General features: G+C 43.2%; 1 protein-coding gene across 2 annotated transcripts in view; it reads right to left on the reverse strand.

Annotated features, from left to right (window-relative positions):
* TEKT3 (tektin 3) overlaps positions 1-15049 on the reverse strand; it is a 62506-nt gene that overhangs the window by 15962 nt on the left and 31495 nt on the right. The window contains exons 1-3 of one of the 2 annotated variants that reach the window (XM_032498842.1): positions 14025-14114; positions 5571-6178; positions 3416-3499 (exon numbers count right to left, since the gene is read on the reverse strand). In XM_032498842.1, the coding sequence (XP_032354733.1) occupies positions 3416-3499; positions 5571-6149 (663 nt within the window). In that variant the 5' untranslated portion in view covers positions 6150-6178; positions 14025-14114. Of the gene's footprint in view, positions 1-3415; positions 3500-5570; positions 6179-14024; positions 14115-15049 lie in introns of those variants that run through there. The other variant, XM_032498843.1, reaches the window with a different exon arrangement.

The raw sequence follows: 15049 nt of genomic DNA on the forward strand, positions 1-15049 counted from the left end.
GGGTATAGAGCTCAGTGGTAGAGCATGTGCTCAGCGTGCACCAGGTCCTGGGTTCAATCTGCAGTCCCTCCATTAGAAAAATAAGTCAAAAGTAAACCTAATTACCTCCCCCGCAAAAAAACCTAAACACAAATAATTTTATTTTTAAAAAGAACTGCATTAAAAAATCAAATTACAAGTCCGGTGGAGTCGGCTAGCGGAGAGCATCACCTGCGGGAGCAGGCACTCCGTTTCTGTGCACGATGCCGTCTGGTGACGGTATTCTCAAATGCCGCACTTATCTTTGAGTGTGGGGAGAAGGGGCGTTTCCTTGGAGATCTGCACTCTCAGTCTGTGCTCTGAGTCAGTTGGAGATGACCCACCAGCTGCCCCTCCTGCCTCGGCTGGTTGTGAGGCAGCTCCGGTCCCACAGGCGATTTAGAGGCAGGAATCCTAGATGAGCGGGGAGGGTATGGCTCAGCAGTAAAGTGCATGCTTAGCACGCACGGGGTCCTGGGTTCAATCCCCAGCGCCTCCTCTGAGAGTAAATAAATAAATAAACTTGATTACCTCTCCCCACCAAAACAAAACAACAACAACAAAAAAGAAATCCTAGAAGAGGAAGGCCGGCCTTGCTCGCTCCTGGGGGAGAGAGTCCAGCCCAGGCTGGTATCAGGGTTCTGGTCAATACTGTCTCAGAGCAGAATCCTCCTGGGGTGGCCCCTGCTGAAAGGCCTCCCTTGCTCTAAAATGCTGAAAGCTCTATTTGCCAGCATCTCTGGACCTCACTGCCTGCACGCTCTCAAAAAGCCTCCGAGGCTGCAGCGTTTTGCCTTCTGCTTCTGCAACAAGAAGGAATGAAGAGCCACTTACGGAGGAAACTACCCTGCTGGGAGCTGCCGCAGAGCCGCAGCCTGAGCCTGGAAGAGCAGCCCAGGGCCGCTGCAGGGAACGTGGCGCTGGAGGCTCGTTTGGCTTCAGAGTCCAGGGAGTTAGCGTGGTCTGGGAGTACTAAGGAGGTGATCCCATCAACGGTCCCCCAAGAGAAGCCATTCGGTAAGAATTTGGTGAATATCACTGGCTGAATGCGCTTCACAGTCAACAGTACAAGTTCACTGCTTGAATTAATTGGCAATGACCAGTGCCCCCCAGCCCCCCCCAATTAACAAATCATTACTCTAATTGCAGATTCATTTATTTTGAAGTAAAGCGGCCTCTGCTACTGACCTATAAAATATTCGCCTCTAAAGTAGTGGTTCTTGTGTTTTAAAAAATAGCTTTATCGAGATATAAGTCACATACAATAGAATTCACATATTTAACTACAATTCAGTGGTTTTTAGTATATTCTAAAGTTGTGCAACCATCACCAGAAACAACTGTAGGACATTTTTATTACCTCCCCCCGCCCCAGTCTGGGATGACAAAGTAGGCGACAGATTGTTCTGGCTTGTGAGATTCATCAGAGGTTAGGAAAGAAGGACCAGCAGGAACCCCTCCTGGTAAAGCTACTTCACGCAGGACGTCTTGTTCCTAATCACTCATCTGCACCGGCAGGGACTGCGGCTTTTACAAAGCCGATTGCATGGGCTTTCTGTAGCAGCCAGAGCTTTCTGAGTCTATGACTTCAACTCACATTTCTTTCGGGGAATCAGGAAGTAGAGGAAAGGAAAGAGCAAAGAAAAAACTTCTGCTTATCGTCCTTCAGCTAATGGGTTACTGAAAATATTTAATGCGATGTGGAGACGGACCCTTGATGACTTGTGAGGACAAAATTACTGATGACCAGGCTGCTGGCCAGTGATATGTGCTTCCTTAAAGGATCCATTTCTTACCAGGGGCCATTAAGAGTCCAAAAGGTGGGGACCCTGCAAAGCCGGCTCAGGGACAGTGAGCTAATCGTTTGCTGCAGCAGAATCTCAGCAAGTCGGGATGGGAAGTGAGACTGAGAAGGGGGTGAGAGCCACGCGGTGGAAGGAACAAGTGGGATGACAGGGTCCAGGAAGGGTTTTGAGCGGATGGAAATACAGGTGATCATGGGCAGTCCTGTCCAAGTGGAACTGGGGGAAGGGAAGGGGTCTGGGGATTTGGCATGAGCCCGCTATGGAGGAGGAAGAGGACAATTTAGGACAGAGGTGGGGAAAATGGAAAGTGGGGGGTGAGAAGCAAATCAGAGGAACAGTCCGCAGGAGCTGGGAAGTGATTACAGGGCAGGGGAGGTGCCTGCCAGCAGGCCGCGCCACCGTGACTGGGGCCCCTCGGGGCCCTCAGCAGAAAGGGGAAAGCAGAAGGCATCAGGGCAGAAGGGAAGCTTTAGGAATGTGAGCCCAAAAATGAGTCCCCAGCGTAAGTATGTTTGGCACTTGAGGATGCAGAACAAACGTTTAACAGAGTCTCTGGGTTAAAAAAATGAATGAAGCTTGGGAAGGGGCCCAGGTACATAAAAGCTGAAAGCTGAAGGAGTGGCAGAGATCGCAGGAGACAGCCTAGGGGGAAAAGCCCCGAGAATGCAGAACGAGACCAGGTTTAACTGGTGGAGGGGAGGGAGAGCCAGCAGAGGAGCAGCACGTGGGGCAGATGGAACTAGAAACTTCTGCAAGGCAGTCTGGCTGCACAGCAAACGTTTGCCAAATGCATATATCCTTTGACACGTTGATTACATTTCTGAAATGTATTCTAAGTAAACAATCAGAAATGCGTACAGTCATCAGTAACATGCATGTGTGAGGGCAGGAACCACATGGGGAATCTCTGTACCTTCCCCTCCACTTGGCTGTGAACTTCAAAATGCTCTAAAACATAGTCTTTAAAAAAAAAAAAAAAGGCTTCCTGCATCTATACTTAAGAATAAACATCACTGAGCATTTAGCCAACAACAAAAAAAGCGCCATTCAGATTTAAACATACAGTATAATTCTAGCCTTGAAGATACGTTGTGTGTCTTTAAGTTGGGTGATGTCTAAGTATGATTATTAAAAAGACTTACTAAAGTCTTTATACTCTTATTATTAAAAAGACCTCTTACTAAAACATCATTAAAAATTAATAGTCATTCTGTCTAATTGAACTTTGGGTGAGTTTGTTTTTTCTTTTTTTATTGAAGCATAGTCAGTTTACAATGTTGTGCTAATTTCTGGTGGACAGCACAGTGATTCCGTTTATATATATATAAATATATTTGTATATATATATTCCTTTTCATATTCTTTTTCATTATCTTTTGTTATCCTCTACTGAATTTTCAAATTCTCTCAAATAGCCATTACTTTTATAACCAAAAACAATTTATCTCTTCTAAATGTTGTAAATTTCTGACACTAACTCCTTCCTTACAAGTGTCTCTATGGAACATCATTTTTTGTGTCTATACATTAAACATTAACCGCATGTTTGCAACTAAAGTTCCTTGTTAGTGAAGGATTTCCCCCACATTTACCGTCAGCAGCTCGGTTTCCACCTCATCATGCACTAGATCGATTCCCATTCTCTTCTCTCGGTGAAACAGACATTCCCGGGCTACCTGCAGACACACAGAGGATGGAAAATGCTGACACAAACTGACAAGAACCAGGGACTGGCACTTCTAATGACCTGTCTCTACACCAAGTCAGTAGATGCTCCCAGTTCCAACTTTTCAAGCCATTTTGTCAGACGTCAAACAAGAGACTCATCATCTGACAGCTAACGAGATCCCTGCTGCTAGCAAAAAGTAGAATTAGATCTTCAAAGTAGTTTGAAAAAAATTCCTAATTTGGAAAGCTGATAAAATGAAGTCATGGCTCTCCTTGATCCCCCCAAATGAGCACCTGAGAAACTTACTTGGCATGAATTCCTTCTAGAGAAATAGTTCAGTGACCTAAAACATAGTCTTCAACGTATTATTTCCAAACATGTTCTACTGAGAAGAGTGAGGAAGAAACAAATGATTATCTTTCCAGACACCAAAAATACCTGTGTAGCCAAAAACCCAGGTGAGTGTTGTTAAAGTGCCACTTGCTGTCTTCCTATTTTATAAATGGCACGCCTTATCCATTCAAGAGGAAAAATGGAGAGAAGATGATTTAGCCATAGTCCTATCACTGTTTTATTTGTTTGTTTCTGACAGAATAGAAGCTACAATGTCCTTAAACTTTCACGTTAGGCTTTTTAGGGTTGCTGTTAAATAGTTGGCCTGAAGGAGTCTTTGAGGCAAAGCATGTTAATGACTCCAACGGAAAGCAGCTCAGATAGCAAACAACTAAATTACGTATGAAAGAACATTATGTAAATGCCAAAATACTTCTTTCAAAGAGTATTTCATGACCTGGGATGACCGTACAATGTTAAATTTTTTAAAAGCATTAAAGACAAGCATATGTACACCGTAATCTGGATACAATGTCACTGGACAGAATCTTTGAGTGCAACTCTTTTTTAATAGTACAATTCACATTTACTAGAAGATGAATTAATGGATTGAAGGGAACTCTGATTCTTTTCCTGTGTATTACAAAATTGCTTTCCAGAAGTTTCTACTCATCTGTAGTCTGCTAGCAATATGTGAAGTATCCATCTTCTGCCCTTTGGCCAACCCATCACATAATCAGTTTTCATTTTTGCAAATTTCATAAGCCAAAGACGCTAACTTCATTGACTTAGTTTGCATCTTTATTATTGAGTTTTAATTTTTTTCTTATATACGGTTGACCGTCTGCAATCCCTCTTCTGAAGCAGCGGTGTGCAGGGGTCTCTGACAGCCCTCCGCCCACCAGACGTCCAGCTACTTGGTTCTCTAAACTCATCTGCTACAGATGCCACAGCGAAGATCTGCTGAAAACGCTTGTCGCCTGGAAAATGAGTCTCACACACATGGAGAAAACGGTGTCAGCTTGGCCCAGCCACACGTATACAACTTCTAAAATAACGTCTGTCCTTTGCACATCCTCAAGGACAGAATGTCTTCTTTCAACAGTCATAGAATGGGTTTGGGGGCCCATCACACACTTAGAGGGTTAGAGGTAATTGGACCCCACTCAGAAGCCAGGTCAACTGTAAACTGAATATACTTCAATAAAAATTAAAAAAATAAAAAAGAAGAAGCCAGGTCAGAGGCCAGCAACCAACTAAAAGGCTGCCTCCCTGACCACAACTGGCTTAACCTCAGTCCCATTTTTCTATTTAATCAAACTCACTCCATCTCCTAAGAAGGTTGAGTTGATCATCTCACTGTGCCCTTAAGTTGAATCATAACGTATGCACAGAAGGCATTTCATGACGTAGCCTAAACGAACAGGTTATTTTTTTCCCTCCCAAATAACGTTTATGTTAATCCAGGGACAGCAATGACCAAGCAGCCTATTTCAGATATGGAAAGATAGCTTTTCCACCATGAAACATTGCCTGTCCTAAGAGTGTCGCTTTAATCAGCCTCCATGGCCCTGCATTCAGAATTCCTTCTATCGTCCCTGAAACCTGTTACAGAGTGATTGATAAGGGCTTGGTCTCCACAGGGGAAGTGAAATATAATTCAACAGGTAAGTAACCTCAGAAATTCAACCACTGGGCTATAATCGTTAGCATGCTGTGTCCTTTCAGTAAGGTCTTATATTTACCTGAAGAGGGGCTTCTGTCTCCATCAGAGCCCTCTCCAGTTTTTTCTTAACATCTGTTAGTTCATTTGTCTCTCCAATCATTGCATCCAGCTCATGAGTGATTTCAGATTTCCAAAACCCTATGTCGTTGACTCGTTCGCCCAGATTCTGGGTGGAGTCAGCCTGGGTCTTTCTTGTCTGTTGATACTTGTCTTGAATCAGACGAGACGTGTCCACCCGCAGCCTCTCTGAATTGTGGCGGGAAGTGCTGGACTCCAGGCAGTTGGTTACGTTGGACCTGTACCAGTCATCGGGCGTGTACCTGGTGAGCAGAGTGGTTCTGCTGGAGACAAACGGAAGCATGGCGCTCTGGGACGCCCTCTGGGACCTGGCGCAGTACGGCTCCAAGGCCGGCGAGTTGGCGGCTGCTCTGTAGTACGTGCTCGGCCTCCAAGGAAGGCTCGGGCTGTGGGTCAGATTGGAGTGGGGGAAGCGGTCCCTGTAGCTCGATGCCCTGGTGCTGACGGCTGGGAGAAAGCTGGCTGGTGTTGGCCTGGGGTGGGCATAAGTCGCCGTCAAAGTAGAACCTAGAGGCTCCATGACGCTCGAATGCTATCTGTAAATCTCTCCTGTTTAAAGGGGTGGGGGCGGTGGGGGGAAATAGTCACAGAAGTTAACTTTAGGTGAAAACTTACAAGTCAAATGTCACACCTGACTTAACATTAGTAGCAGTGGTCTCTCACACGGTAGATACTTGTTCTAGTTTGATACCCACCTTTACACGTGATAACATTTTTTTTCCATTTTTTCCAATTTTTTTTTATTTCTGTGTCTCTAGACTATATTAAAATCACATTTTTTAGCTTGGCCATCTGAATTTTTGAAATATTTTTTAAATTATATGAAGTAACACTGTCTTGTAACAAATTCACATTGAGAGTCTGAACTCTGCTTTTTTAACAGTGTGGGATTCAGATCTTGGCTCTGCTACTTCCTAGCTGGGAGGCATTGTGCAAATTACTTAACCTCTCTGCGCCTCATCTCTAACTTGGGAATAACAACAGTAGGCACTACTTTGGATCGTTATAAGCAGCATCAGCCCCAAGGGGTTGCTGCGTAGCACCTGCCCCCACCACCAAGTCTTCCTAAATAAACCCACAACCCGGTCACACTGGTGCGGCTGGTATGTATACACAGCTCAGGGAAGTACCTGGAAAGTACCTAGATCCCCTTTCCCTGGCAGTTCGGCGCCTCTAAGCAACTTCAATATCAACAGGCAGGTTACGGCAGCCACAGGGCTGCGAGGATGGAGGAAGACGACGCTCAGTATTCGGAATGTTGAGCACAGTTCTGGGCCCACAGTAGCCGCTCAATAAATGTTAGCTTTTAAAATTGCTAGCATGGGGGAGCATATAAAGTAAAAGATAAATAGCCATTCTTCCCCCGCCCAAGTAAACGCCTCAGAACTTGGCAGTGTTATTGGTTCATTAATCATTGTATCGTTCCACATTTTTGCCTTTTCATATAACAACGTATATCATTTTTAAATCTATATACATCTACCTCTATACATATGCACATAGCTTTTTAATACAGAAATTGAATTATCTTAATCATTATATGTATCATTCCAGAACATTTATACATATGCACAGAGCTTTTTAATACAAAAATTGAATTATCGGAATCATTCTATGTATCATACCTGAACATGCATTTTTGAAAAAAAAACATACACACACACACACACACACACACATACACACATATATATAACCTCTCCCTGGGTTAAAACATGTAGAACCACTTGGTCCTTTTTACTAGCTGAAATATATTCTAGTCTTGGGAATTTTGGGTCATTGTTAGTCCAGAAAGCCAAGGATGCCATAGACTGTGACGTACTTTTCAGCATCTAAACATCATCATTCTGTTTGCGGTTAATGTCTATGGATCCATTGACTGAAAAGGAAAAACAGTATCAAATCCAGTTCTGTAGGCTGCTCAGAAAAAACAAACAAACAAACAAAAACACATTCAATAATTCTTGAAATAGCTGTCTCGAGGTTACAAAATAATTTATTTGTAGAATTGTGGCCAAAACCCACTCGGACCACATGTCATGAAACAGCTGCCCGCTGCCACCGGCGGCAGCCCTCATGACCCCAGCTCCCTGACATTTTCCCCTAATTCTCCCCTCCCTCAGCCTCCAGACACCTTATCCTGGCCGAGCTAGAGTACAGTGGTGAAAAACAAACCACCTGCCATTTCTCACCTCAGTTTGAAACTGAAACACTGCTTTTTGAAAAAGGAAATGCTAAGTAGCTTGAGACCTTAGGGTCCTTATGGCTGCTTTTAGTTTCAACCCCTTCCCCAAGTCACATCTAGAAATAATGCAGTCAGTGCTCCTTCAGCAAGAAGGGGGGTCGGACCACCCTTGTTCGGCTTGCCTTAACTCCTGACGACAATGACTCAAAAGCTAACGCCACACTTGGTCCTTCAAGCATGGAATTCCAGGTGTAGAATTTCCCCGTGTATTTGCTCAACACCTATTATGTTGAAATCTTGAGGCATCGCTACCCATGTTTGTCAAATATTGAACCGTGAGTCATCGACTCCAAGGGGTGATGTGGGAAGTGCAGAGGTTCCCAAGCCAGAGGAGACGCACGAATTGAGAAAATCAATACAATTTCCAAAGAGATCCAGTGATAGTTTGTAATGTGGGATGGGATATAATTTAGAATCTGGAATCTGAAGCAGAAAGAGGGCAGTAAGTTTCACGTGAGAGACAGTATTTCACAGCCACAACTGAAGCTCTAGCTCCAGTAGGCCAGCTTATAAGTCACTCAAGAGGACAGAATAAAAGACAACAGCATGGCAGTGTCTTGTTTTAGGGGTCATTATTGGTCAAGAAAATTGAGAATGTCATGGCCTAAGAAATATTTAAAAACTCAAAACAGATTTCTTGCCTCCAACCAGGACAGAGTAATAGAAACTAGACTTAGCCTCTTACATCTAAAGAACGAGATGAAACATATGACATGACTGTTTTCACGCAGCACAGGACTCTGGTCCTTAAGAGAAGAGAAACAACCAAGGTGATTCCTCTGGTCACCTGGAGGCAATTTCCAGACTATAGAGAAACCAGAAGAAAACCAAACAGAGCCTGGCAGCACGTGTGGGTTGAGGAGGAGGTCAGAACTTGGGAAGGCTGAGACAGCTGGACGTCGTGCAGCAGATTCTGGAATAAAATGAGTTATGCAGAAAGAGAGCCCCACAAATCTACGCAGGGGTCCACTTGAGTCTTCGATGAGTAACAGGTTGCACAGACATCAAGGGACATTCCACAAACTTTGGTAAAGAACGATGGCACTTTCTAGAGGTCACAGAGGGCAGGGAGACATCTTGAACCCAGACCAGTCAGAGTGGGGAGTGGTCAGTGATCACCTGGAGCATGCATTGGGGACCCCAGAGAGGTCACACATTAGGGTGAAACTGGCCTGTCTCTGGAATGAAGGTACGAAGGACTCTAACAAAGCTGGAATACAGGCCTCAAAGAGTTCAGACTAATCTACAAGTAGTTAAATCACCTGACAACATCAAGACACTCAACTATATAACATCACAATGTCCAGCATCCAATCAAAAATCCCAGACATGCCAAAAAGGAAAAATGTGGCCCATAATTAGGAGAAAAATCAGTCAACAGCAAGAGGCATACAGACAGCAGAGCTGTGATTCACAAGTATTTAAAGGAAAACAAGAACATAATGAAGAGAGACACGGAAGGCTTACAAAAGAGCCAAGTGGAACCTGAGGGGTAAAACACACAATATATACATATACAATATATACTCGTGCAATTTCACTAGAGTGGACTGAGAGCAGATTAGACATTAGAGAAGCAAAGATTAGTGAGCTCAAATCTAACCAAACCAAAGCAAAGACTTTTTTATTAACTGGAAAAAAAAAATGAAAAGAGCCTCAGTAACCTGTGGGATTACTTGACATCAGAGAAAAACCTTATTAGGCAGAAAGGGACAAAGATAAAAATTAATGAAGAATTCTTGTCAGAAAATATCCAAGCCAGGAGACAATCAAACAGCATTCTTTCAAGGGCTGGGGGGAAAGTGTAACCCTAGAATTTTATTTCCAATGAAAATATCCTTCAAAGATAAAAGTGAAATGAAAGTTGTTTTGTTTTTTTTTTAATAAGAGCCAAAGCCAAGCTGCTTCACCAGCAGCTAGAAGAGTTGTTGAAGGAAATCCTTCAGGTAAAAGGAAACTATACTGGATGGAAACTTGGATCTCCACAAAGAAATGAAGTGTCAGAAATGGTCAGGATGTGTGCTGATAGAAAAAAATTCTTTTCTGACTCTTCAATTTCTTTAAAAGATGGTGGCTTAAGGTAAAAATAATAAAAATGTATTGTGGAGTTTATAATAAAAATACAAGTAAATTATATGGTTATAATAGCACAAATGATGGGAGAGCACAAACGGAAAAGTATTATTGTAAAGGTCTTATGACTACAATGGAGTAATGTTATGTAAACTCACAGTGCAGTAAGTTAAAAATGCTTACCGTAAACCTGAGAGCAGTAGTTCTCAAAACGCAACCCAGGAAACCACAGGCTGCCTCAGACCTTCTCTGGGGGTGACAAGGTCAAAATTATTTCTATAGTAAATCCCCAGATGCAATCTGCCTTTTTCGCTCTTGTTTTGTCACAAATTTACAACAGCATTTTCCAGAGGTGACATGATACACGATATCACAACAGACTGAGTGCAGAAGCAGACACGAGAACCCAGCTCCAGGAGAAATTTTAAAACTTTACCAAGAATATAAAGCAATACCATTCTTCTCACTAAATTTGTTTCAGAAAACATAGTTTTTTTAAATGAAAAGTGTTATTTATGTTACTATATAACAGGTTGTTCTGGTTATTTTTTAAATGCTCTGGTTATTTAATGTTTCAATTTTAATTTCTAATATAGTAAGTATCAATAGATGTTATCCACAGAAACTAAATCTCTGCCGGGTGTGCTCTCTGACCTTATCAGAATTAAGTTAGGAACCAATAATAGAAATGTATTTGGAAAAATCCTCAAAGACAAGGAAACTAAACAATACAATTTTAAGTATCCTGTAGGTCAATGAAGAAATCACACAGGAAATTAGAAAATATTTTGAATTGAATGAGAATACACAACATACCAAAACTGTGAAATGCAGCTAAGGGTATTTAGAGTGAGGTTTATAGGTTTAAATGCTTATATTAGGAAATAAGAATGAGCTAAAATCAATGCTCTACACTTTCCACTTAATGGCTACAGCAAAAAAAGCAAAGTAAACCCAAAGTAGAAGGAAGAAATAATAAAAAAAAGTCAATGAAGTAGAAAATGAACAATTTTTTTAAAAAGCAATGAAATCTTAACAATAAAATTGATTTTAAAAAATCTTGCTAGGCTGATCAGGATTTTTTTAAAAAAAGAGAGAAAAGTAACTATTATCAGAAATCAAAAAGAGAATATTATTAAAGACCCTGCAAACATTAGAAATTTAATAAAGCAATACTGCTGACCACCCTGTGACAGGGACTCGGACATCAGAGAGGAAATGGACAAAATTCTTTCAAGACACAAACAACCAAAACTAACCACAGAAGAAACAGACAACCTGAATAGCCATATAAGGAGTTGAGGAAATGGAATCAATAGTTTAAAATCTTTCTTCAAAGAAAACTTCAGGCCCAGATGGGATCACTGATAATCCTGCCAAACTTTCAGGGAAGAAATAATACCAGGTTTTAAAAGCCTATTGCTTACTTGGGTGGGGTGACTTTTACAGTATTTAAATTATTCTCTAAATTCTAACTCAGTCTCTTCCTAAGAGGCCACGTGCAGCACATACTAAGATCATCAACTGATGCTGTAAATATCTCATAATTTGCAAGTAAACTAAACAAATTCTTTGGGGAAATGACTGAAAATAGCTGTGGAAAAATTCATGCCCTAAGTCATGCAATTGTTTCTTATTATACTTTAAGTCATTACCAAAAAGCATTTTAAGAAATGAGACCTGCTACAAAGTCAAAGACAGTATTTGACTGTATTCACTGAATGTGGAGTGAATAGTTATTTACATACTGGAAAAAATGCTATAATAGTCTTCTATAAATATTAACATGCTAAAAATATAATTAATCACACAGAGATTGTAAGTCCTGGAAAGCTCCATTTAAAACCCAAAAGGTGGCCTCAAGTTGGAGAAGCATATTTTATTAGCATATTTAGGCAAGACTTCACCATCATAAATATTTTATGGTATAAAAACCTGTAGATCAGATTCTGCAGAAGGCATGACCAGTACAGAAAGTTTCCATGACCTGTTTCGCACCTAGCCTCGGCTCAGTGGCCAGCACAGACTTGAAAGGATCACATACAACCCCGTTCCTTTGGTCGTATATATTTAATTCCACACAGATTCAAACCGGAGCAGAAATAAAACACTGCCCCCAATACATTAATAAGTGCCAGAATTAGAAGGAGTTACATCAGATCTCAACGTTTCAGTAATTTCTCTAGATGCATACATTAAATAAGGATGCAGAGAAAGTTGAATAATGTCTTTCCTCTTAAAAATAGTTTGAGGAGGAACTCTGCATTGATGGTAGAAGTATACATCACTGCACGTTGGAGAGCTATGCGCAGCGTCTGTTAAGCTGAAAAGCATGTTCCCTATGACTCAACTGTTCAACTCTCTGATATAAACCCAGAGAAGTTCAAGTGAGTATGTGCAAGAGAACATTAGAATGTACAAGAATGGGTTTCTAATAATTTTAAAAAGGGAAAAGCCTATTCAAAAAGACACCTGCAGCCCAGTGTTCACAGCAGCACTATTTACAACAGCCAAGACATGGAAACAGCCTAAATGTCCATCAACAGGTGACTGGATAAAGAAGATGTGGTATATTTATACAATGGAATACTATTCAGCCATAAAAACTGACAACATAACGCCATTTGCAGCAACATGGATGTTACTGGAGAATGTCATTCTAAGTGAAGAAAGCCAGAAAGAGAAAGAAAAATACCATATGAGATCGCTCATATGCGGAATCTAAAAAAGAAAAACAAAAAACAAAAATACAAAACAGAAACAGACTCATAGACATAGAATACAAACTTGTGGTTGCCGGGGGGGGCGGGGGTGGGAAGGGACTGGGATTTCAAAATGTAGAATAGATAAACAAGATTGTACTGTATAGCACTGGGAAATATATACAGGAGCTTGTGGTGGCTCACAGCGGAAAAAAAAATGTGACAATGAATATATGTATGTTCATGTATAACTGAAAATTTGTGCTCTACACTGGAATTTGACACAACATTGTAAAATGACTATAACTCAATAAAAAACGTTTATATAAATAAAAAATTAAATTAAATTAAAATTAAAATTAAAAAAAGGGGAAAGCCTAAAAGCCCATCGACAGGAGTATGCATGCATAATTTGTGGTAAATTCATGTGAGAATTATCACACAACAGTTTAAAGAAATGACCTAGAGCGAGTATAGAATGGTACTGTTATATATACTTTGTAAAGGACACTATATATTGGGTTTTGGATAAGTACCCAAAGATTAAAATTGTAAAAATATGCAGAATATAAGTAAACACTAAATTCTGGCATGTGGGGAAGGAGAAAAGGGCATGTGATTCCAGAGGGATTGAGAGGAGGCCTCTTTAGGGTCCGTAACAGTTGTTTGTTTTTTAAAAACAAGGCGTGGGTCCATGCTTGCTTGAACACTTTTCTCATTTTGTGACGTATTTTCTTTTAAAAAGAAAAAAGTAGAATATTTTATCATATACCTCAAAACACTTTGCCTATTAGTCAAACTATTTGTTTGCTCTTTTCACAATAACCAAATAAGTGATTTTACCTGTTTCTAAATTATCTATAAGCATCCACCATCATACACCACCATAAGCATCCAGGAAGAAAACACAGGGACTTGGTGCAAACCGTCGAAATACAAGTGAGAGCTTCACAGGGCTGTACAGCCCTCCCCGTGGCTGCGTTTGGAAGACCCGGCTAAAAAAGCTGGGAGAACAGGGAACAGGGTGGGGGCACACAAGCACCACGCTGAAAAGCGCGGCGCTGCTGACAGGTGTAAGATGTTACACGATTTAGCAGCGGGTCGGGGGTTCGGACGCCCCTTTCCTGGTTCCGCACTTGGAAACAACTTCTCAATGCCTGAAGAGCATCAGAAGCGTACATCAGGAAGGCAGGGGGCCAGCGCAAGGGTGCCCGTGGGCCTGTACGGTTTTTATTTGGAGGGGTGGGAGTAGAGGAGACGGAGGCGGGGGAGGGGGGTGGGAATTCCAGAGTTTCCACGACCTCACCCCAAATTCTGAGGCCAGACGTTGGAGGGGTCGTCCCAGCGGCCGGCCAGAGCCCACGGGACCACTCACCTGTCAGCGGTGCCGGGAGAGGGGCGGGGAAGGGGGCGGTGGGCGGGAAGGGTCTCAGCCCCACCACCTACAACCCGCTGCGGCCCGGCCCGGCCCGGCCGGCCCCGCCCCGGCCCCGCCTTGCCCCTGTGACGTCAGCGCCCGCCGACCACTCAACGACCGCCCCTGCTGGCTCGCCGGCAGCCGATTGGCCGGTGGGAGGGGAGGCGGGCCACGGGAGCGGAGGGGCCCTGCGGGTGGGCCGGCGGCGGTTGCCATGGACGCTCTCGCACTTAGTAACCGCAGCTCCCGGGAGACGCGGAGGCGGAGGGGCGAGGGGTGGTGGATCCCCTGCGGCGCCTGATTCCGAGCTCTCCCAGCTGCGCAGAGCTCGGTGGCCCATCCTGAGGCGCGGGATGCTGACAAGCCCCGCATCTCCACTGTCCGCTGCCCAGCGGAGCTTCTTTCATGCTGGGATTATCTAGTGATCTTCCCACCCTTCCTCGCCCTCTGGAAATGATCCGGGGCTTCCGTAAACAGTAGCCTTTACTGTTTCGACAGGGTGCCGGGCCACGTGTCTCACACACATCACTGTTCTTCCAAGCAGCCGCTTCACAACCGTGCACTGAGAGCTTACGATTTACATGGGAAACTGAAGCTGGGAGAAGTTCACTGACTTCGGCAAGGTCACCCAAACAATACGTGGCAGAGCCAGTCATGAAAGTCAGATCTGTCAGACTTCAAGGCACTCTTCCCACGAGCCAGCAGCCTGTGTGTGTAGAGAGCAGCAGAACTCGGGGAGCTCTGACCAGCGCTAAAGAGAATGAAGCCCCCAGTTAATCATTCTCGGTGTGTCTGGGAACCCCTGGGTGACACTCCACCGAAGGGTGACACTGGGGCTCTCGCTGCCAGGATGAGGGGGTCTGGCCAGTTCCTAACAGACCTCAGTGAAGTGATTACAGGCTGGGGCCTCCACTTTGCCAGTTCAGAAGTCTGGTTGTGTGTTTTCCGGGTTTATTAGGCGCTACCTCAGGCTGACCGAGCCT

Source organism: Camelus ferus, chromosome 16 (genome assembly GCF_009834535.1).
Source record: "Camelus ferus isolate YT-003-E chromosome 16, BCGSAC_Cfer_1.0, whole genome shotgun sequence".
In the NCBI taxonomy this organism is placed as follows: Eukaryota; Metazoa; Chordata; class Mammalia; order Artiodactyla; family Camelidae; genus Camelus; species Camelus ferus.